At 50.5% G+C, this 21,602-nt stretch overlaps 1 protein-coding gene across 1 annotated transcript; it reads right to left on the reverse strand.

Annotated features, from left to right (window-relative positions):
* Nucleotides 1-239: 239 nt before the first annotated feature.
* Nucleotides 240-21,208, reverse strand: CDCP2 (CUB domain containing protein 2; the record flags this gene model as incomplete). Its single annotated transcript, XM_080691854.1, has 6 exons — nucleotides 240-566; nucleotides 4,749-4,927; nucleotides 9,560-9,913; nucleotides 11,343-11,678; nucleotides 12,983-13,330; nucleotides 21,130-21,208. 6 exons carry the CDS (start codon nucleotides 21,206-21,208, stop codon nucleotides 240-242), a joined length of 1,623 nt encoding a protein of 540 aa, XP_080547980.1.
* Nucleotides 21,209-21,602: the final 394 nt, after the last annotated feature.

Genomic DNA, 21,602 nt, shown 5'->3' on the forward strand with positions numbered 1-21,602 from the left:
AGCAACGACTGACTCTGCATACAGAGCAGGCTACAGTTCATCAAGCCTTTACCCATCCACGCTCTTCTCTGAGCCTCAAGCCTGCCCTACAAGATAGCAGAGCGGTGGTGTCCAGGAAATAGAGGCTCAGAAAGGGACATGGCTTTCTCATGGTCTCCAACAGGTCTGAAAGGCTCCATCTTGCCCCTGTTGCGGGTCCCAGGCTGCCTGGTGGGAACCTGCTCACCTGCCCCACCTGCTCACAGCAGCGTCAGGACCACGATGGCAATGACCATGAGGACTCCAGCCAGGATGCAAAGGCCCAAGAAGATGATGTCACTGGTGTCCTGGGCCACCATGGTCACCGGGCCCTCCAGCGGCTCTGCCTCATCCCTGGGTAGCGCCTCCTGAAGGTGCTCGGCGGTGGCCGCGTAGGGCCCGAGCCAGTCGGAGCCGGACAGCAGGTGGACAGAAGCCTCCTTGCGCCGCGGCTCACAGCGGACCTCGTACTCATGGATGTCCTCTTGACCGGCAGCTGAGAAGTCGATGTACAGCACGCTGACGATCACTGAGGTGTTGTTCCTTCTCTGTGGGGTCACGGGGCAGAGGGGCCCTGTGAGGGTGGGCCATCTGAACAGATTTTTTTCTTTTTTGTTACTGGGGAATGAACCAAAGGGTGCTCTACCACTAAGCTACATCCCCTGCCCTTTTTTTTTTTTTTCAGTACTGGGATGGAACCCAGGGGCTCTCTACCTCTGAGCAACAACTCCAGTCCTATTATTTTATTCTTTATTTTGAAACAGGGTCTCACTGAGTTGCAAAGGGCCTCACTAAGTAGCTGAGGCTGTCTGTGAACTGCAATCCTCCTGTCTCAGCCTCCCAAATGCTGGGATTACAAGCATGCTCCAACACACCTGGCACCCCCTGCCCTTTTTATATTTTTGTTTTAAAACAAGATCTCGATAAGTTATCATGTGCTGGCTTTGAACCCATAATCCTCTTGTCTCAGAGTCTTAAGTACTAGGATTATAGGCATGCACAACCATGCCCAAATGTTTGGACATATTTGATGGGCTAATGTTTACTTTGACTTCACAGAGGAAAAGTAGTAGGAAAAATAGTAGCAGTAATAATGGTTGGTATCTGGGGGTCATTTACCATATTCTGGTACCTGTGCTTTATTTATTTATTTATTTATTTAATTTATATTTTGGTGGTACTGGGGATGGAACCCTTCTCTGTGTTACACTCCCAGACCTATTTTATATTTTTATTTGGAAACAGGGTCTCTTAAACCAGCGAGGCTGGCTTCGAACCTGTGCGATCCTCCTGTCTCTGCCTCCCAAGCGCGGGGATTACAAGCATGCACCACCATGCCCGGATTATTTTTTATTTATTATTATTTTCTTTTTTTGCAGTACTGGGAATGGAATGCAGGGGCATTCTACCTCCGAGCAACACCCCCAGTCCTATTTTTTATTCTTTACTTTGAAACAGGGTCTCACTGAGTTGCAAAGGGCCTCACTAAGTAGCTGAGGCTGTCTGTGAACCACGATCCTCCTCTCTTAGCCTCCCAAATGCTGAGATTACAAGCGTGGGCCACCACAACTGGCTGGGATCTGTGTTTTAAGTAAACTATCTCGTTTAATTCTCAGAACAGCCTGGCGTGGTGGCACATGCTTGTAATCCCAGTACTTGGGAAGCTGAGACAGGAGGATTGCACAGGTTCAAAGCCAGCCTCAGCTACTTAGTGAGGCTCTCAGCAACTTAGTGAGACTCTGTCTCTAAATAGAGTATAAAAGTAGGTCTGGGAGTATAGCTCAGAGGTAGAAAGCCTCTGTGTTCCACCCCCAGTACCACCAAAAACAAAGTAATTCTCACAACAACCCTCTTGTTGGTACCATTAGCACCCCCATTTTACACATGAGGAAACTGAGGCCAGAGAGGTCTCTTGTCCAAGTTCACACAGCATACAAGTGAGAGGCCATATTCTTACCCACACCTGCTCAGCTCTTATTCCTGCTCATAGCTACTCAAACCTAAGGGCATCGAGTCAGTCCCCATCCTTGGAAAACATACAGAAGTGACTCAGGCCCAGGGGTGAGGGTTTGCCCACAGGGAGGCCCAGAACCACTTTCTCTGCCCTGGCAATGAGCGCTTTGTCCCTGGACTTGTGTGGCCTCCGCCCCAGCACCTCCTCCCTGTTGCCCTGCTGCTGAGTCTATGGTCACCCAGGACACCAGCCCAGGGCTGGGAAGAGCCATGGCAGACACCAATATGGAGGTCTGGTGCGCTGCTGCCCTACTGCCCATGGATGAGGGAGGCAGGAGCTGAGGCACCCCGAGTTGGTAGGGACGAGGGCCAGGGCCGGCGGGCAGCGATTGACTAACGGCCTGGTGTGGCCTGGAGGTGGCTATGCAGTGACAGGGCTTCCCTCTGCCCAGGCCACATCTGCAGTGGCCATTGCAATCTTCTTGCCACCTGAACAGCAGGGAGCACCACCTCTGAGATGGGCCCCTAAAAGTCAAAGTCAGAGCTGGCTGGGCCTGTGGCACAGGCTTATAATCCCAGAATTTGGGAGGCTGAGACAGGAGGATCATGGCTCATTGCCAGCCTCAGCTACTTAATGAGGCCCTTTGCAACTCAGTGAGACCCTGTTTCAAAATAAAGAATAAAAAATAGGGCTGAGGGTGTCACTTGGAGGTAGAATGCCCCTGGGTTCCATCCCCAGGACTGCAAAATAAATAAATAAATAAATAAATAAATAAATATCAAAACTGTCTAAAATGGGGTGGCTGCAAGAAGATACTCCCAACACCCAAGACTGGACCACCCTCTTGGGGAGGCCCAAAGGGGTGTTACAATCAGAAGCCTATGGACTAAGTGACTTGAGGGGACTCTTCCAACAAAAGGCTCCGATCCCAAGTCCCCAAGGAAGCCTCTCATATTTGTGCCTCTATCTGCCTCCCCCGCCTCTGAGGGGCTGGCGTCCTGGCTTTGGGGGTCACGGAGTGAAGCAAGAAGGATCTGAGAGCAGAAGGGGGCCCAGTGAGAGGGCCGAAGTCGAGGTGCATAATGGAGAAGGGAGAGAAAGTGCCACAGGAAGTGGCAGGGAAGCGTGGGGCTTCGGGGACTGAGACTTAGGAAGGCCTGTGGTGCTGAGGGGCAGGAAGCCGAGTCTCAAAGCGAGTTTTCAAAGAGAGGTGCAGGAAGGCTGGTCTTTGCGCTTTTTTAGTGAGTGCTTCTGGCCATTCGAGACTCTTTTTTTTTTTTTTTTTTGTGGTACTATGGGTAGAACCCAGGGGCTTTTCTACCTCTGGGCTAGACTCCCAGACCTGTTTTATGCTTTATTTGGAAACAGGGTCTCACTAAGTTGCTGAGAGCCTCACTCAGTAGCTGAGGCTGGCTGTGAACCTGTGTGATCCTCCTGTCTCAGCCTCTCAAGTGCGGGGATTACAAGCATGTGCCATCACGCCCAGCTTCATTTGAGCCTCTTTGAAAGCAACTCTAGGCAGACTGGCCCCACAGGTCCAGGACTGATAAGGGATACACTAAGCCCTGAGTCTAAGGTGCTCACATTCTCTGTTTCCAAGCTACTGACTCCTCAATTCTAGGTTCTGAGCCGAGTTCTGATGGTGGTTCCAAGATCCTGACACTGTGTAAAGCCCTTGGTTATGGAGGTAGGGCTCCCTGCTTCTGGAATGCCTCCATCATTCCATGACTCTATAGAATGTGTTTTTTTCTCAAAGAAAATCCCAGGGGGATTCAGGGCACGGAGCAGGGAGAGTCCAGAACGCCCCTCTACTTCCTTCTCAGGTCCAGAATAGTGGCTGCCAGGAGGTGGGACGGCAGAGGGGTGACTGGAGGGGCAGAGGCAAGCCTTTTGCTAATGTGGAGGGCGGGTGCGCTTTGCTGGAAAGCACAGGATTTCTGTCTGACTCAAATGCTGGGGTTCTAAGGCTGGGGAATCTCCAACAGAGGTGGCTGCTCCCTCTGTCTCCGCTGCTTTTCCTGGCGGCTTCCTCGGGATACAGACATCCAGGGTGCTGAGCCACTGCCCTGTGAGAGCCCCAAGTCTGGGTTCATGGCCTTGAAAATCCAAGAATAGCAGAAAAATGTCATTTGTAAGCCTCACCACTTTGGGAGGAGTGGATCCTATTACTTGAAAGGGCCTTTTGTTTGTGGAGCCCAGGGGTGAGTTTGGATCAGCTGGTTGGGGAGGGTGGGCAGAAGGCAAGCAGGGGCTCTGGTAGCCCTGCGTTTTAAAGGGCTCTGGTGGAGGGCCCCTGAGAAAGAGGAGGAGAAATAGCAAAGAACTTCAGCAGTGTCCCCCAATGGGGCCTTTTAAGAGGCGCCAGAGCCGGCTGAGGGTTGTTGCTGGGCGCTCCGGTAGAACCCCTTCTTTCTTTCTGGTACTGGGGACTGAACCCAGGGGTGCTCTACCACTGAGCTACACTTCTGGCCCTTTTTATTTTTTAAAGACAGGGTCTTGCTAAGTCACTCAAGCTGGCCTGGAACTTGCTATCTTCCTGCCTTTCTCTTTTGAGTAGCTGGGATCACAGGCATGCACCACCAAGCCCAGCCAGGGTCCCCTCTTCTATCTTTCCTATTTGAAGTTTTTGCTATGTCTACACTAACTTGCGGTAAATCCAGCCCAGAAAGGCTGAGCTCTGCATCCAGGCTGTGAGCACAAGGAGAAGCAGAGGAATGGCAGGTGCTTCCAGCCCTCCCTGTGCCTGCCCTCCTTCCTCCCTCCCCATCTGGCCTACCTGAGACTCTGTGCCACAGGTGTCAAAGCGGGCCTGGATCCGGAAGTTGTTGCCCACCTCCTGGGCGACACAGCTCCGGCTGCCCAGGTAGACCTTGGTCCTCTCCAGTGGGGCCAGCGCCTGCGCGGAGATCAGGATCTGGAAGTCTGTGCGCGAGCAGCTCACGTTTATGGGCACCACTGGGAACAGAGGGAGGAGCTGGAGCTCCTGGGGGCGCAGGCAGCCTGGCCCTTCCTCCTGAGCCCCTCCCAGAGGGCAGCAGATGGGGAAACTGAGGCCCAGCATGGGGAGGGCTCTCGAGGAGGCGTTAACTTCAGCAGAGCACCCTCAGGCAGGCACCTCACCTGCTCCCCCTACCCCCATCCTCTGAGCCCCTGTGTGGAGCTTGTCAAGCCCAGCTAATGCTCAGTGAATAACTGAGTGGATAAGGATTGTGTTTTCTTTCTTCTTTCTTTTTTTCTTTCTTTCCTTTTTTTTTTTTTTTCAGTACTGGGGATGGAACCCAGGGACATTCTACCTTGAGCTACACTCCCAGCCCTATTTTTATTCATTATGAAACAGGGTCTCACTGAGTTGCAGAGAGCCTCACTAAGTAGCTGAGGCTGTCCACGAACTGTGATCCTCCGGTCTCAGCCTCCCAAATGCTGGATTACAAGTGTGCACCACCACGCCCGGCCCTGGATGAATATTCTTAATAAGGAAAGCTACTGTTTGATGATTGCTTTGCCATGTGCACGGCAATGCAGACATTTCTTCAGTCATTTAACAAATAGTTATGGGTGGCCTACTATGTGCAGGCACTATTCTAAGCACCACAGATATAGAAATGAATTAAAAAAAAACAAAGGCAGGCATGGTGGTGCATGCCTATAATCCCAGTACTTGGAAGGATGAGACAGGAGGATTGCAGGTTTGAGGCCAGCCTCAGTAAATAAATAAAATAGGGCTAGGGGTATAGCTCAGAGGTAGGATGCCCCCAGGTTAAATCCCCACTCCCAACCAACCAACCAACAAAACAAATCTATTTCCAAATCCTTGCTCCCCTGGGGCCTACATTCTCACTGGCACAGACAGCAGTAAGTATGTAAAATACACTGAAGTCTAGGGTGCAGGAGGAAAATCAAACAGAAGACAGAAGATGGGAAGAGAAACGTGGTGAGGAGGAAGGAGAGCTGCAGGGTGTATGTGTGTGAGTGTGTGTGTGAGTGGGTGTGGTGCTGGGGACTGAACCCAGGACCTAAGTGTTAGGTAAGCGCTCTACAACAAGCTACATTCCCAGTTGGAGAACGGCACTTTGTGTGTGTGTGCGCGCGGTACTGGGGTTGCCAGGGGCATTCTACCTCCAAGCTACACCCCCAGTCCTAATTTTTATTCTTTTTTTTTTGCGGGTCTGGGGATGGAACCCAGGGGCATTTGACCTCCGAGCTACCCCCCACTGCCCTATTTTTTATCCTTTATTTATTTTTTATTTTTATTTATTTATTTATTTTTTGGTGGTACTGGGGTTCCCGGAAGCCCTTCTACCTTCGGGCTACACTCCCAGACCTATTTTTACATTTTTTTAAATTTGGAAACAGGGTCTCCTAAGCCAGCGCACGTGGCTGGCTTCGAACCTGCGCGATCCTCCTGTCTCTGCCTCCCAAGCGCGGGGATTACAAGCATGCGCCACCACGCCCGGCTTTGCCCGGCTTTATCCTTTATTTTGAAACAGGGTCTCACTGAGTTGCAAAAGGGCCTCACTAAGTAGCTGAGGCTGTCCGCGAACCTCGATCCTCTGGTCTCAGCCTCCCGAATGCTGGGATTACAAGCGTGCGCCACCACACCCAGCCTTATTCTTTATTTTGAAACAGAGTCTCACTAAGCTGTGGAGGCCTCACTAAGTAGCTGAGGCTGGCTGTGAACCCTAATCCTCCTGTCTCAGCCTTCCAAGTACTAGGATTATGAGTGTGCGCCACCATGCCTGGCAACAGTCGCGCTTTTGAAGAAGGAGTGAGGGGAGCCCTCCTCTCTGTGACGATCCCGTGAGAAGGACACCACTAGACCCATTTTAGTTTTGGAAACCAAAGCTCTGGGAGATGAAGTTGTTTGCAGCAGCCCAATTGGAATTTTAACCTTTGGGCCTATGGGGTTCCCAAGTTCATGGCCTCCCTCTTATTTGGTAGTCCCCTGTATGTGCTCTGGCCAGGACTGTGTGTAGGATGCCAAGTATGTTAGCTGAGTGTGTTATCTTGAGTGAGCCTGTGTGAGTGTGAGCGTATGGGGGCTGGGGCAAGTGCAAGGGGAGAGGAAGGCAGGGGCTGGCTGGAGGAAAAGGAAAGAGAGCTGGCTGGCGGCAGAGGCCGCATCTCTCAGCCCTCTGCGGGAAATGCCTCAGACATATTTCAGCCTCTGGTGTCTGGGCAGCGGGAATTTATGGGCCCGCCGTTTCCCACGATGATCTCTGTGGCGCTGAACTGTGTGTCACCCCTGACTGATGCCGGGCTGCCCTTCCAGCAGGGAGCCGCCTGCAACCGGGCCCCATCTGGAGCTGGGCCCAGCATAAGAGCCCCTGTCTGACCCTGGCTCCCACGGGGATCTGGGGGGAGGGCGGGGGAGGGGCCCTGCACTACCGCTCCTGGAACAGGAGCCAGGATCAGAGCAGCCCCTTCCCTCACTCTCTAGAGGCACCGAAAAGAGAGCCAGCCTGTCTGAAATCCCACAGGGCTGGGAGAGGCCTGGGGCCTGAAAATAAGGTCATCGGAGGCCAGAGGGACTCTAAATATCCTCAGTCAATGTGCAGTACTGGGGGTGGAACTCAGGGGCATGCTGCCTCCAAGCTATATCCCAGCCATGTTGTTGATATTTTTGTTTTGAGATAGGATCTCTCTTTTGCTGAGGGCCTCACCAAGTTCCTGAGCCTGACTTCGAGCCCGTGATCTTTCCTGTCTCAGCCTCTCAAGTACTGGAATTAGAGGGGTGTACCACCATGCCCCACTTAGATGTCCTCATTTTATAGATGAAAAAACTGACGCCCAGAGAGAGACAGAGATATGCCAGCTCACATGGCAGAGGCCCTACGACTCTTGGCTCTCTGGAGCAGCCCCTGTCCCAGTGCAGAATCAAAAGCTGTGTCAGCTGAAGCACAGCTGTCTTGCCCATACATGGGAGCCCTACAAGGGGCTGGGTCTGCCCAAGTCGCTTCAGCCACCAGCTTGCTGTAGCTCTAGTTACTTATGACTAGGGCCCCCAACTCCTCTGACGTTTGGGGTAAAGAGAGAAGCAAGATCTTTGGAATGCTGACCAGGCCTGAGACACATGAGGGAGGAATGCCTTTGCAGCCAGGTGTGGTGACCTGGCTGTATCACCTCGCTTGATCTTCATCACCGCCCGTCTAGGGCATGCATTGGCCTGTTTATAGCGGCCACTTGATGGTCAGTAGGCAGCCACATTTGGACATGGCCCTGGTCTGTTTGAGCTTAGCTGGGTCCTTTCCTATGTCCCACTCAGACACCACCAAGGCAGGAGGGTGAGTTCTGTCTTGGGAGCCTCTGGCTGTTAGTGTGACCACGGTGAAGTCCTTTCTCTCTCAGTACTTTTGTATCTATATCTGAACAATAAGGAGCCTCACCAGGCCAGGCAGAGGGCACAGGGGAATCAGAGTGCAGGTGTTTCCAGGCTCCTGGCCCAGGGCGAAGGGAAATGATGGTCCCCTTCACTGACAAGTCTAACCAACACTAATATCAACTTCCCCAGCCTCCTCTCAAGCAAGTATGGTCATCAGACTGACTTCAAACCAATGAGAAGCAAGAGAAAGTCTTGTGAGGACTTCTGGAAATGAATTTGGTTTCTTAAGATATTTGTGAGCAGGACATAATCCCAGCATTTGGGAGGCTGAGACAGGAGGATTGCAGGTTCACAGATGGCCTCAGCTACTTAGGCCCTTTGCAACTCAGTGAAACCCTGTTTCAAAATAAAGGATAAAAAATAGGGCTGAGGATGGAGCTCAGAGGTTGAATGTCCCTGAATTCCATTCCCAGTACTGAAAAAAAAAAAATTGTGTCTGGCAGTTTGCCTACTCTCTTTTAACTTTGCCATGGATATGATGCCTGGAGTTGTGGCAACCATGTTGCACCCATGAGGCTGAGTATTTCGGAGATACCACTTAGAATGGTCTCAAGTCAGCCGGGCGTGGTGGCGCATGCTTGTAATCCCAGCATTTGGGAGGCTGAAACAAGAAGATCGTGCTTCAAGGACAGCCTCAGCTACTTAGCAAGGCCCTTTGCAACTTAGTGAGACCCTGTTTCAAAATAAAATAAGGCTGGGGGTGTAGCTCGGAGGTAGAATGCCCTTGAGTGCCATCCCAAGTACATACATACATACATATATATATATATAGTCTCAAGTCCCTGAACTGATATAAAGTAGCTACCTAGCTCCAGACTTCTTTTTGTGTGAGGAAAAACAAGTGCCACGTGTTCACCTGGCATTTTAGAACAATGCCGGAGGGGCTGGTGGACATCTCCATGGCTCTGCTGCCTCCGCAAACTGTCCTGACATATGTGTGTACTACGCTGGATTCAGGGGATCAACCACAGTAGGAGAGAGGCCAGGGCTCCCTGGAGGAAGGAAGGAGCTAGGAACTGGAGAAGTGAGGTCCTGCAGCGTGGCAATAAGCAAGGACCATCCTGGTATGGTCTCAGGGTCCCAAGAGCTGGCAATGGACTGGTGCAGACCCTCCACGGGGATCAGGACCAGTTGGTGGGAGGAAGAAAGAGGTTGCGCAGAGCTGGGCTGCAACGCCCCCTCCCCAGGGCACCCCCAGCCCCAGCTACCTCCAATGTAGGCCACCGAGAAGCCCCGGCCGGGGCTGCTACGGTCCGTGCGCAGCAGAAGCAGGAGTTGGTGGTGGCTCGAAGTGACCGGCGGCGGCAAGTGGCGGCCACACCAGCTCCCCAGGAGGGGTGCCTCCTCGCTGGCCCCATCGAAGGCGGTCAGGTGGTCGAAGTCGCAGGTCTTGGTCAGGCTGTTGGGCTCCTCCAGGTCCAGGTCCAGGAAGAAGATCTTGATGCGGTAGCCGGGAGGCAGACGGACGGCCCAGTGACAGCGGATGTTGTTGGGGTAGAAGCTGGGGTACTGTGGGCTGGAGAAGTTGCCCCGCACAGCCGTGTACACCTCCTGGCATTCTCCTGGGCGGGGAGAGTGGAAGGAGTAGCAGGAAGAGGTGGAAAGGTCTCCCTCCGCAGTGCTGGGGCAGTGGGCAGCCAGGGGTCCCACCGCCACCCTGGCAGGTGTGGGCACCACGGCCAGCAAACCAGACAGTTGAACCCAAAGCTCGGTTTAAACTAAATGAATGGGAAGCTGGAACTCTCATTCCTTTTGAGCGAGTCCCCTTCCAGAGCATAGGCCCAGTTAGAAATCCAGTAATGATACCTAATAGCTGTCATGGAAGTTAGCTCCAAACTCCCTGGTTAGATAGATAGATGGGCCCTGGCATCCTGGACCCTGGCCTCTTTTCCCCAGCTTATCCCAGCTTGGGATAAGCGTCCCCCAGAGGCGGATCTGTGGAAGGCTGATCACCAGTCTTGGGAGGTGGTGGAACCTTTCGAAGGTAGGCTAAGGAAGCCAGGCGTGGAGGTGCATGCTTGTAATCCCAACATTTGGGAAGCTGAGACAGGATTGTGGTTTGCAGACAGCTTCAGCTACTTAGTGAGGCCCTCTGCAATTCAGTGAGACCCTGTTTCAAAATAAATAACAGAGCCGGGTGTGGTGGTGAACGCTTGTAATCCCTGCATTTGGGAGACTGAGACAGGAGGATCACAGTTCACAGACAGCCTCAGCTACTTAGTGAGGCCCTTTGCAACTCAGTGAGACCCTGTTTCAAAATAAAGAATAAAAAATTGGGCTGGGGGTGTAGCTTGGAGGTCGGAGGTTGAATGCTCCTGGGTTCCGTCCCCAGTACTGCAAAAAGAAAGAAAGAGAGAGAGAGAAAGAAAGAAAGAACAAGAGAAAGAAAGAAAAAAAGGATTTAAAAATAGGGCTAGGAGGTATAGCTCAGAGATAGAATGCCCCTGAGTTCCACCCCCAGTACCGCAAAAAAAATAAAAAGGTGGGTTAGGGCAGAAGTGAGGTTTGAGGGCATGTCCTTGGAATATTGGGACCTCGGGCCCTTCCCATTTCTTTTGTTCCTGGTTGCCAAAACTTTGAGCTAAAATAAACCTTTCCCCTTAGAAGTTGTTTACCTCGGGTATCTTGTCACAGTGATGGAAAGCTAGCACACCCATCCACCCCTACATTCCAGCCTCGCCAGATACCTCCTGGTACCACGAGCATGCCACTCGGTCCTCCGTGCCTCTGCACATGCTGTTCCTCACGGAAGTACATACCAAGTGATCCGTGTTAGATAACAGTGTGAACAGGTGTCTCCAAGGAGATGAGAACAGGTTAGTTTTGTCTGAGTGAACCAGGATGTCTTCAGAGAGGAAGTGATGTGCTTAGGGCTTGGTATTGGCCAGGAAGCATGTGCTAGAGCATTCCAGAGAGTGCCGGAAGCCCGAGACCACAAGGGGGGGCATGACACCCTCCCCCACAGGTCTAGGAGGAGGCAGGAGCCCCTACCTGAGAAGTAGTAGGCCTTGAAGCCCCGGCCTCCAATGTTGAAGTCGGACTTGAAGACCACCTGCAGCTCGTGGCCCAGCGACACGAGGGTGGGGGGCCTGGTGCCGCCGCAGTAGTAGTGCCCGCGGGTGGGGCCCGGCGCCCCCAGGACGGCCACATAGTCGTAGGTGCACTCCTCGTTGCCCTCCACCTGGAAGTCCACAAACACCAGCTTGACGGTGGTGGGTCCGGCCGCCCGGATCACCCAGTGGCACTCCACGTCGTTGGGGTAGTTGCCGGGGTACTCGGGGCTGGTGAGGACCCCTGACAGGCCGGTCAGGACGCCGCCGCACACATCTGCAAGGGAGCCCGCGCCAGCTGAGCTTGGCCCCTCACAGCCCCAGCTGCCTCCCTTGGGACGGGAGCCCCGTGCTGCTCTCATGGGCGTCAGGGGACCCCATCGCCACCCACAGATTACTGGGTACACAGCAGACACCACCTACCACTCAGCATCGCGCCACCCTGACCCCGAGTCAGGAGGCTGAGCTGCAGAGCCGTCAAGGAACTCACCTGAGTGTGGGCTCACCCAGGTAGACCCTAAGACAGGGATGTGAGGGACCTGGGGACCCCACGTGGCAGTAGGAGAAGGGCGGTGGGGGAGTATGGCGAGGCCAGCTGCTCATCCCCACTAGGGAGCTCTGGGGCTGATGTGGTGGGACTGAGGGAGCCAGGACTTTGACACACTGCTGGGCGGGTCCCGCCGAGACCTCAGAAGTACGCCTCAGAGAGACGCAGAGGTTGGCAGGATAATAGTGAAGTGGCAGGGCCCGAGAGCAGGTCTCTGGCCAGTAAGCAGGATTTGAGCCCAGGAGCCTGTGCATTTGACCCTTGTGACCCTCGCCATCCACCCCTCCGGGCCAGCCAGGCCCAGAGGCCTGAAGTCAGCTCTCTGATTACTCTTCCTTAGCAGACGAGTACACTGGGAATTCGAGGATCTGACGAGGCGCCTCTTAGAGGTGGGGCTTGAAATCTAAAGACAAGTGGGCTCTCAGTTCTGTATTTTATTAGCTGTGCTAATTAGTGATCCAGCCTCCCTGAACCTCATGGGAATATTAGAAGACCAGCCGGGAGTGGTGGTGCACGTCTGTAATCCCAGTACTTGGGAGGCTGAGACAGGAGATTGCAGGTTCGAGGCTAGTCTCAGCAACTTAGAGAGAGACCCTCGGTGACTTAGTGAGAAAAAATAAAAAGGGCCAGGGGTGTAGCTCAGAGGTAGAATGCCCCCTGGGGTTTAATTCCTAGTACCAAAAAAAGAAAAGAGGAAGGGAAGAGACATTGACAGCAGTACAGGTAGGCGGCTCCTGCACCTGATGCCATGACCCAGGACAAGAAAGACAAGGTGGAAGATCCAGACAGGCCTCATTCCCGAGCAGAGTGGAGAGGGACGTGGGGTTCCGCCATGTCTGTGGAGCCCGTGACCGCAGGGACCACAAGGGGGGTCATGAGCACAGAGGTCTCTGCTCCCCAAGCTGTGACGGAGCAGTGAGCTGAGATGCAGCCCACAGGCCTCCCTCCCCAGAGCCCTGGCTCTCCACAGTCCTCCCTCCCCAGATCCCTGGGCTCTGCCACCTCCAGCCCAGGGCAGACTCTCCACCAAAGACCTTTCTGGTAGGCTGCAGAAAAGCCCCGGCTGGCCACGTGCTTGTCAGAGTGGAAGACGATGGCCATGACATGCCAGGAGGAGGTGAAGGGCGGCGGGGGCACCTGGCCGCAGAACCTCCCCAGCAGGTTGCCCTTGTCGCCAGAGGCCCCATTGTAGATCTCCAGGAAGTCGAAGCCACAGGAGTCATGGTACTCCAGGTCAAAGGCGTGGAAGGTGAGCAGCACGGAGGAGCCCTCGGCCACCACAATCAGCCAGCTGCACTCTGTGTCGTACGGGTACAGACTTGGGAAGTTGGGGCTGGAGAAGTTTCCAGAAGGTGCAGAGAGCACACCACCACACTTGACACCTGCGGCAAGAGAAAAGGAGGCTCAGTCCGCCCAAGGATCTTGGGCGCACATGGCAAGGGTGGTGGCATTGCTACAAAGTTTGGTCCCTGCCAAGGAATGAGAGGGCTCAGACCATTGTCCCCAAACAATTCACCCATCATGTGTTTGTGCACGCATCTATTTTTTTATTTTTTATTTTGTTTGTGATACTGGGGATGGAACCCAGGGGCATCCTACATTTGAGCTATACCCCCAGCCCTATTTTTTATTCTTGTTTTTGAAACAGGGTTTCACTGAGTTGCAGAGGGCATCACTAAGTAGCTGAGGCTGTCCAGGAACCACGACCTTCTGTCTTAGCCTTCCAGATGCTGAGATTATAAGCGTGCTCCACCATGCCCAGCTATTGTGAGTGCATTTAAATGTCCCTCAAGACTTCCGGGAAGATGGTGACCGAGAAAAGCGGGGCTTAAGAGCCCCGCTAACAACTACTCTCCATTACCACAAAATCAGCACCTTTCATAGCCAGAAAACACCATCACCAGAGAAACAAAATAATCACCAGGCTCCAGAGAGAAAGCGGACTGAGAACAGAGCTCAGAACCACAGAGGATACACTGGCCTCACGCCCGAGGACGCGGCAGCAGCGCCATACTGCCGGCAACAGCGGCGAATTCACCAGACGGCCACAGCAAGATGAAGTGAGCCACTGCGGAACAGCCAGGTGGGATTTCTCCGCGCAGGGAGCATCTAAAGCTCCCAGTGGCTGAGCTCAGCACACGCTGCAGGAATTCAGAGTGGAACTCAAAACCAAGAAGAAATACGCCAGCCTCACGGCCGAGGGCGTAGCAGCGGCGCCATATTGCCACCGGCAGCAGCAGCACCGAATTCACCGAGTCCAGTACAGCTACATCTGCGTACTCAAGAACAGTGAGTCAAATTGCGGGCCACAGAGGAGAAATCCCAGTACTGTACTCCCTGGGACTTGACCCAGTGGGGGAGTGGTGATGGCAGAGATATCACACCGTAGGAGAACGTGCAACCTGGCACCCCCCACAGTCTAAAGCAGCCTGTATCGACTCTCTGGGTCGGAGACTCTGTGATACAACCCAGTAAAGGAGCAGTGGGGTCTGAGATACTACTGACTCGAGATCCAGATCACCTTAAGTGAAGTCATAGTGACCCAAGGGAAGAACCCAGAGAAGGCACAAACTTCCGAAATCATGGGAAAGAGGAATAACACTGGAGCAATGAATGCCCACAACCCCACAACATCAGAACCCGATAAAACTGAAAATCAGAGATTTCTAGAAGACCAAATCAGGAAAATAACTGTAGAAATAATAGAGGTGCTTCGAAAAGAACTCAGAGAGAGCCAAAAAGAGATAAAGGATGCAATTAATGAAGTAAAGGCCTCAATTCAAAGCACAAACAACCGATTAGACCACATGGAGAATAGAATATCGCTCTTAGAAGATGATCATTCCAAAAATGAACGCATAGTTTCTAATCTAGGAAAAAATATCTGACAGCAGGAATCTGATATTGAAGAAATATGGGCCCATTTTAAGAGAGCTAACCTAAGAATAATTGGAATAGAGGAGGGAAAAAGAAAGTGAAACCAAAGGGATCAACAATCTCTTCAAGGAAGTAATAGCAGAAAATTTTCCAAACATAGAGCAAGAGGTTGATACACAGGTCCAGGAAACTTATAGAACTCTCTTTAGACAGGATCGGAGAAGAGGATCCCCACGCCACATAATTGTCAAAATGACCAATGTGGAAGCCAAGCAGAGAATCTTAAAGGCAACAAAAACAAAGGGCCAAGTGACATTCAGAGGCAAACCAATTAGAATCACTTCAGACTTCCCAAACCAAGTCATGAGAGCCAGAAGGGCTTGGAGTAACATATTCCAAACTCTGAAAAAAAACAACTTCCAGCCAAAAATTTCCTACCCAGCAAAACTTTCTATCCAATTAGATGGAGAAATAAGAAGCTTCCACGACAAACAGAAACTGAAGGAATTTATGTCTTCAAAACCAGCACTAGAGAAAATACTCAAAGAGATTAACTACAAAGAAGAAATAGGTAACACACACCAGAACCAGAGAAACAAGATTCTCCATCCAACAGACAACTAAGATTGGTTATATGTGAAGATTCATTATTTATGTTAGTCTTTTACCTATCTCTAAATGGTATTGTTTGCCTTTATTGTTGTTAATTTTTAGGATTTCTAGTTGGAATATTAATATACCTTCAGATATAGCATTTGGAAATATTTTATCCCATTCTATTAGTAACTTTTAACTCTGTTTACATTGTCTTTGGATATACAATATTTTTTTTTATATTTTTTAGGGAGTTTGTATACTCTTCTGTTGCCTGTGCCACTGAAATCATATCCAAGAAATCACTGCCAATTTCAATGTTGTGAGGTTTTATGACCTAGATTTTCTCCTAAAAGTTTATAGTCTTAAGATTTATATTTAGGTCTTTTATCTATTTTGAGTTAATATTTGTATATGGGATTAGGTAAGGGACCAATTTTATTCTTTTCCATGTAATTATTATTTTTCAACAATATTTAGTTAAAAGATTATTATTTCCACCACCAAATGTTCGTGGAAACCTTGTCAAAAATAACTTGACAATATAGGGAAGAATTTAGCTCTAGGCTTTTATTTAACTCCAATGGTTTATATATCAGCCTTTAGAATAGTACTACACTGTTTCAATTATTGTAGCTTTATATGGTTTGAAATCAGAAAATATATATCTTCTAGCTTTGTTCTTTTTCAAGATCGTTTTGGGTATCTAGAGTCCATATTCCATATTAGGATAGATTTTTTTTTCTGAAAAATAAATATATAAATATATGATAGTTTCACCTAAAAAAATAGAAAAAAAATATTCTCTGGTAAGAAAGAAAGTAAAAAGAAATATTGAAATGTTATCTTTAAGTCATCAAAAGCTTGGTATCAGACAAATGAAACTGTTATGTGAGATTATCATTTTTAATTTTGGATAAATTGCTATAATACTAGATGTCAACCACTAAGCCAAGCATGGGAAGGAGGGATGGGGAGAGAATGGGGTGGGGATCGGGTGGGGGCTGACTGGGCCATGTGTGCATGTATTTCTACAAAAGTTTGTATCCCACTATGATGTATGAATACAGTGCACCAATAAAAAATAAATAAATAAATGTCCCTCAATACTTATGAAGCATTCTTGTTTTCATTCCACAAACATCATTGGAGCACCAGGCACTGTTCTAGATGTAGGGTTACAGCAGGAATGAAACAAACAAAATGTCCTGCCCTCAGAAGACTTGAATTCAGGTGGAGAAGCCAAAAAGAAACATAAATAAAATATAGAGCATATGACCTAGTGATAAGTGTCATAGAGAACAGAAAAGCAAGTGAAGAATTTTAGATAAAACACTACTATATGACAGACTCTAGATATGTGCAGTCACAAATTTAAAAATTAATAACAACCCCCTTCTGTGAAAATAAGAATAATTTTCTGTTGGGAGAAGGAGTATAAAAAAAGAAGAGACAGGCCAGGCATGGTGGCGCACACTTGTAATCCCCATGCTTGGGAGGCTGAGACAAGAGGATTGCACAGGTTTGAAGCCAGCTTCAGCTACTTAGGGAGGCTCTTAGCAACTTAGTAAGACCCTGTTTCCAAATAAAATATAAAATAGGTCTGGGAGTATAGCCCAGAGTTAGAAAGTCTCTGGGTTCTACCCCAGTACCACCAAAAGAGAGAAAGACAGACAGACAGACAGACAGACAGACAGACAGACAGACAGACAGGCTGGACCTCTGAAAACATACCTTGTTTCATAATATTGACCTTATATTCATATAAGATAATTTAAATTATTTTTAAATATCAAAGCCAGTTGAGGCTGGAATCGGAGCCCGCCATGAGGAGAGGCTGGTGCTGGGGCCTCTGAGGCCAGGATCAGAGCCTGTCATGTGGTGAGGCCGTTTCCGAGGTCTGTCAGGCTGGGATTGGAGCCTGCCATGCGGCAAGGCTGGTGCAGAGGCCTGGGAGGCCAGGATCAGAGCCTGCCGTGAGGCAAGGCCAGTGATGGGGCCTTTGAGGCTGGGTTGGAAGCCTGCCGTGCAGTGAGGCCGGTGCCAGGACCTGCAAGGCAGGGATAGAAGCATGCTGGGAAGCAAGACTGGGGGGCCAGTGAGGCCGGGATCAGAACCTGTCATGTGGTGAGGCCAGTGCTGGGGTCTGTGAGGCCGGGATCAGAGCCTACCATGCGGGGAGGCTGGTGCCAGGGCCTGCAAGGCTGGGATTGGAGCCTGCTGTGAGGCAAGGCCAGTGCCAGGGCCTTTGAAGCTGGAATCAGAGCCTGCTGTGTGGTGAGGCCGGTGCTGGGGCCTGAAAGGCAAGGATCAGAGCATGCTGGGTGGTGAGGCCAGTGCTGGGGCCTGCGAGGCCAGGATCAAAGCCTACTGTGTGGCGAGGCCAGTGCTGGGGCCTCCGAGGCCAGGAAATGAGGCCTGCCATGTGGCGAGGCTGGTGCTAGGGCCTGCAAGGCTGGAATTGGAGTCTGCAGTGTGGTATCCACAGGAAAATATCACAAAAAATAAAAAATCAGATGGTTTCCCTAAATGCAAAAACTAGGAAGAAATGGGTACTAGGAGGAACTCTAATTGAAGAAGGGGCCCTATAGCCTATAGAGATGCAATTAAGGTGACCTATCAGAGGGGACAGGAGGGGGGAAGATGGAAACTCTTTAAAGCACATGATGTACTTAAACAAATATATCAAAGTCAATCACTAAATCAAGCATGGGAACGAGGGAGAGGGAGGGAATGGGCTGGGGATCGGATAAAGGCTAATTGGGTGATGTGTGCTTGTATATTCTCACAAGTCTTGTATTCCATTGAGATGTTTGGCTACAATGCACCAATAGAAAATATATTTTAAAAAATATCAAAGCCAGGTGTGAATGCACACCCGTAGTTCCAGTACTTGGGAGACTATGGAAGGAGTATCACCAAGTTCAAGGCCAGCCTGGACAATTTAGAGAGACCTTGTCTTTCTAAAACAAAACAAAAAAAATTAAAAAGGCTTGGGGGGAGTGTCTAGCTTAGAGGTAGAATGCCCCTAGATTCAATTAACAGCACCAAAATAATTAAATGAATAAAATATCAAAAAATTTAATTAGCCGGGCATGGTGACGCGCGCTTGTAATCCCAGCATTTAGGAGGTTGAGACAAGAGAATCACGGTTCTTGGACAGCCTAAGCTACTTAGTGAGGTCCTTTGCAACTCAGTAGAACTTGTTCCAAAATAAAGAATAAAAAATAGGGCTAGGGGTGTAGCTCGAAGGTAGATCCTCTGGGTTCTATCCTCAGTACTGCAAAAAAAAAAAAAAATTAAGTTCCTAAATATCCCAACCTGAAATAAATAAATATAATTATGCATCAATTTGGAGACAGAGTTACACTTGGATAAGGGATCACAAATGACTTTGGAATACTGTATTTTAACTGTCAGATATATTCCAAGGCGAAAATGAACCACAAATAATTTTTTGTTGTTGTTGCAGTACTGGGGATGGAACCCAAGGGCATTCTATCTCTGAGCTACACCCCCAGCCCGATTTTTTTATTCTTTATTTTGAAACAGTCTCACTGAGATGCAAAGGACCTCACCATGTAGCTGAGGCTGTTTGCAAACTGTGATCCGCCTGTCTCAGCCTCCCAAATGCTGGGATTACAAGCGTGTGCCACTATGTCTGGCTTCAGAAAAAAAAAAAAAAGTTTTTTAATGGTACTGGGGATTGAACCCAGGGGCACTTTACCACTGAGCTAACCTCTAGCCCTTTTGATTTTACTAAGTTGTCTGGGCTGGCCTTGAATTTGTGATTCTCCCAAGTACTGGGTTTACAGGCGTGTGCCATCACACGCAGTAAGAAATGTTAAACTATATTCAGTAGTCATGGTGTGTGTGTGTGTGTGTGTATGTGTGTGTGTGTGTGTTAGCATGCATGCATATGTGTGGTACTGGGGATTGAACCCAAGGGCATTCTACCTCCAAGGTATTCCTTTGAGTCTGGCTAGGTTGCTGAGAGCCTCACTAAGTTGTGAAGCTGCTCTTGAACCTCCTTTCTCAGCCTCCCAGGTACCTGGATTACAGATGTACGACACCATGCCCAGATATTCAGTAGTCTTGTTATTAGTAATAATGCTAAATATTATTATAAGGATTATCCATGTTGGAATAAAGCAAAAAAATATACTAATGCCAATAGAAACCAACATTTTCAGTGTAGGAGATGAGATATAAAAATATAGTATAAAATAAAAATTGAACTGTTGTGATTTTTAATATAAGTTGAAAATATAATTTTGAAGGACAGTACTCACAGAGGTAATATTCAAGTTTTTTTTTCCCCTTATGGTACTGGGGATGGAACTCAGGGGCTTTTCTAACTCTGGGCTATACTCCCAGACCTATTTTATACTTTATTTGGAAACAGGATCTCACTAAGTTGCTGAGAGCCCCACTAAGTAGCTAAGGCTGGCTTTGAACCTGTGTGATCTTCCTGTCTCAGCCTCACAAGTGCTGGTATTACAAGTGTGAGCCACCACGCCCGGCAATATTCAAGTTTGACTAGAATGAGGAATTTTGTTCTTTGGGAGGATTTGAGGGGGAGTGTCACGACCACTCTGCCTCTGTGTGCCTCGGTGGTGTGCCTGTGCCGCGGGGTGCTGCTGCCTCCTAGGGGGTGGCTGAGAGTGCCCAGACAGGACTGTGTGAGTTGTCTGGATGCACACCAGGTCACACTGTCGGCTCCCCACCTGGTCCTGGGTGGGCCGGCACCAAGAACTAAGTCTGATTTGCATCTTTATGGCAAAAAAATGGAGATACCCTCTGTCCAGTTCCCATCCTTGTCCTTCCCTTAGTCCTGTCCAGGAACAACAAAAGCCACGAGCATATGATTTAGAGTAGAACTCCTGCAGCCAGGTGGCTCCGGGCACAGCACCAGGGGAGACCTTGCCCACCAGGGCCCAGCCAGGCAAGCCGACCCCCAGGGCCACTCCAAGGCCACTGAAAAATAAGAACAGCTAGCTCCTCCCACCACCACAGGCTGAGCCCCTGGGGTGCCCGTCCCATCTCTGCCAGCAGAGAGTGGCTGGAAATGAACATTCCCTCCCTGACAGCCCACTGGGCCTGAGGGAAACGAGGCACTGGTGGCTCTCTGCTGAGCCCCTGTGGGCATGGGCACCCCTCACAGAGGGTGGTGAGACTGTATCGCCCCAGCTCCACAGGCAATGCCACCTGGGACTGCAGGCGGGAGCCCCAGGGACAGCGTGGGGGTGGGTGGAAGGCACGGAGGGCTTCGGCAGTGGTGGCGTTGAGATAAGGTCGTAGAGGGAGGTCTGATGCACTTGGCTGGCCGTGAGGAGGGCAGCCGCTTCTCAGGAGAGCAAAGACTTAGGAACCTTGAGTAGTCTTCTGGGGCGTTCTCTCTGCCCTCGGTGACCAGGGGCCTCCAATGGATCGCCTACCATCACTAGCCCTCAGCTCCTCCAGCTGTAAAGCGGACGGCCAACTCCCCCTTCATCTTGCGGTGAAGATTGAACGCAATAATATGTGGAAAGCAGGCAGCAGGCACTCAATACGTATCCTCTTCCCCCATCTCAGAAACAAATATGTCCTCAACTCAGCCAGCCCCTGACAAGGGCCTCCTGCTTTTCTGGCTTCCTACCTCAAGACCTCCGGAGACCCTGGCTCTTCCCGCTCCGCCCTCCTGGCACCCCTGGTCCTCAGGAGCTCCTACCTTTCATGGCCTGGGCCCCAGGGCCGAGAACCAGCAGTGCTACAGCCAGCAGCAGACAGGGCCCCAGCTCTGCCAGCATCTCCTCACCAGGGTCCCCCAGCGATGCTGAGCTCAGGCGGGCCTGGACCTGGGGGTCTGGAGCAGGGAGTGAGAGGTGAGGCTGGAAAGGCCTCCAAGTTAATGGCGGAGTGAATAATTCATCGGCCCCTCGAATTAGTAAGCTGATCCCAGGTGCTTTCTTTGCTCCTCGCTGAGGTGACGGATCTGGTGTCACCAGGTTGACACGTTCTGAGATCTGCACTGGCCGCACTGTATCAGGAAGAAAAGCAGCTTGGGCTTGGAGAGAAACTGGGTGGTGGAGAAAGGGCCCAAGTGTCAGGATGCCCAGGTGGGATCAGTGCCTATGTAGCCTCTACCTTGACAGGTGACCTCGGCCAGGTCATTCCGTTCCTGCGGCTCTGGGTGTCCTCAGA

This window comes from Muscardinus avellanarius (genome assembly GCF_963383645.1).
Source record: "Muscardinus avellanarius genome assembly, chromosome: 3".
In the NCBI taxonomy this organism is placed as follows: Eukaryota; Metazoa; Chordata; class Mammalia; order Rodentia; family Gliridae; genus Muscardinus; species Muscardinus avellanarius.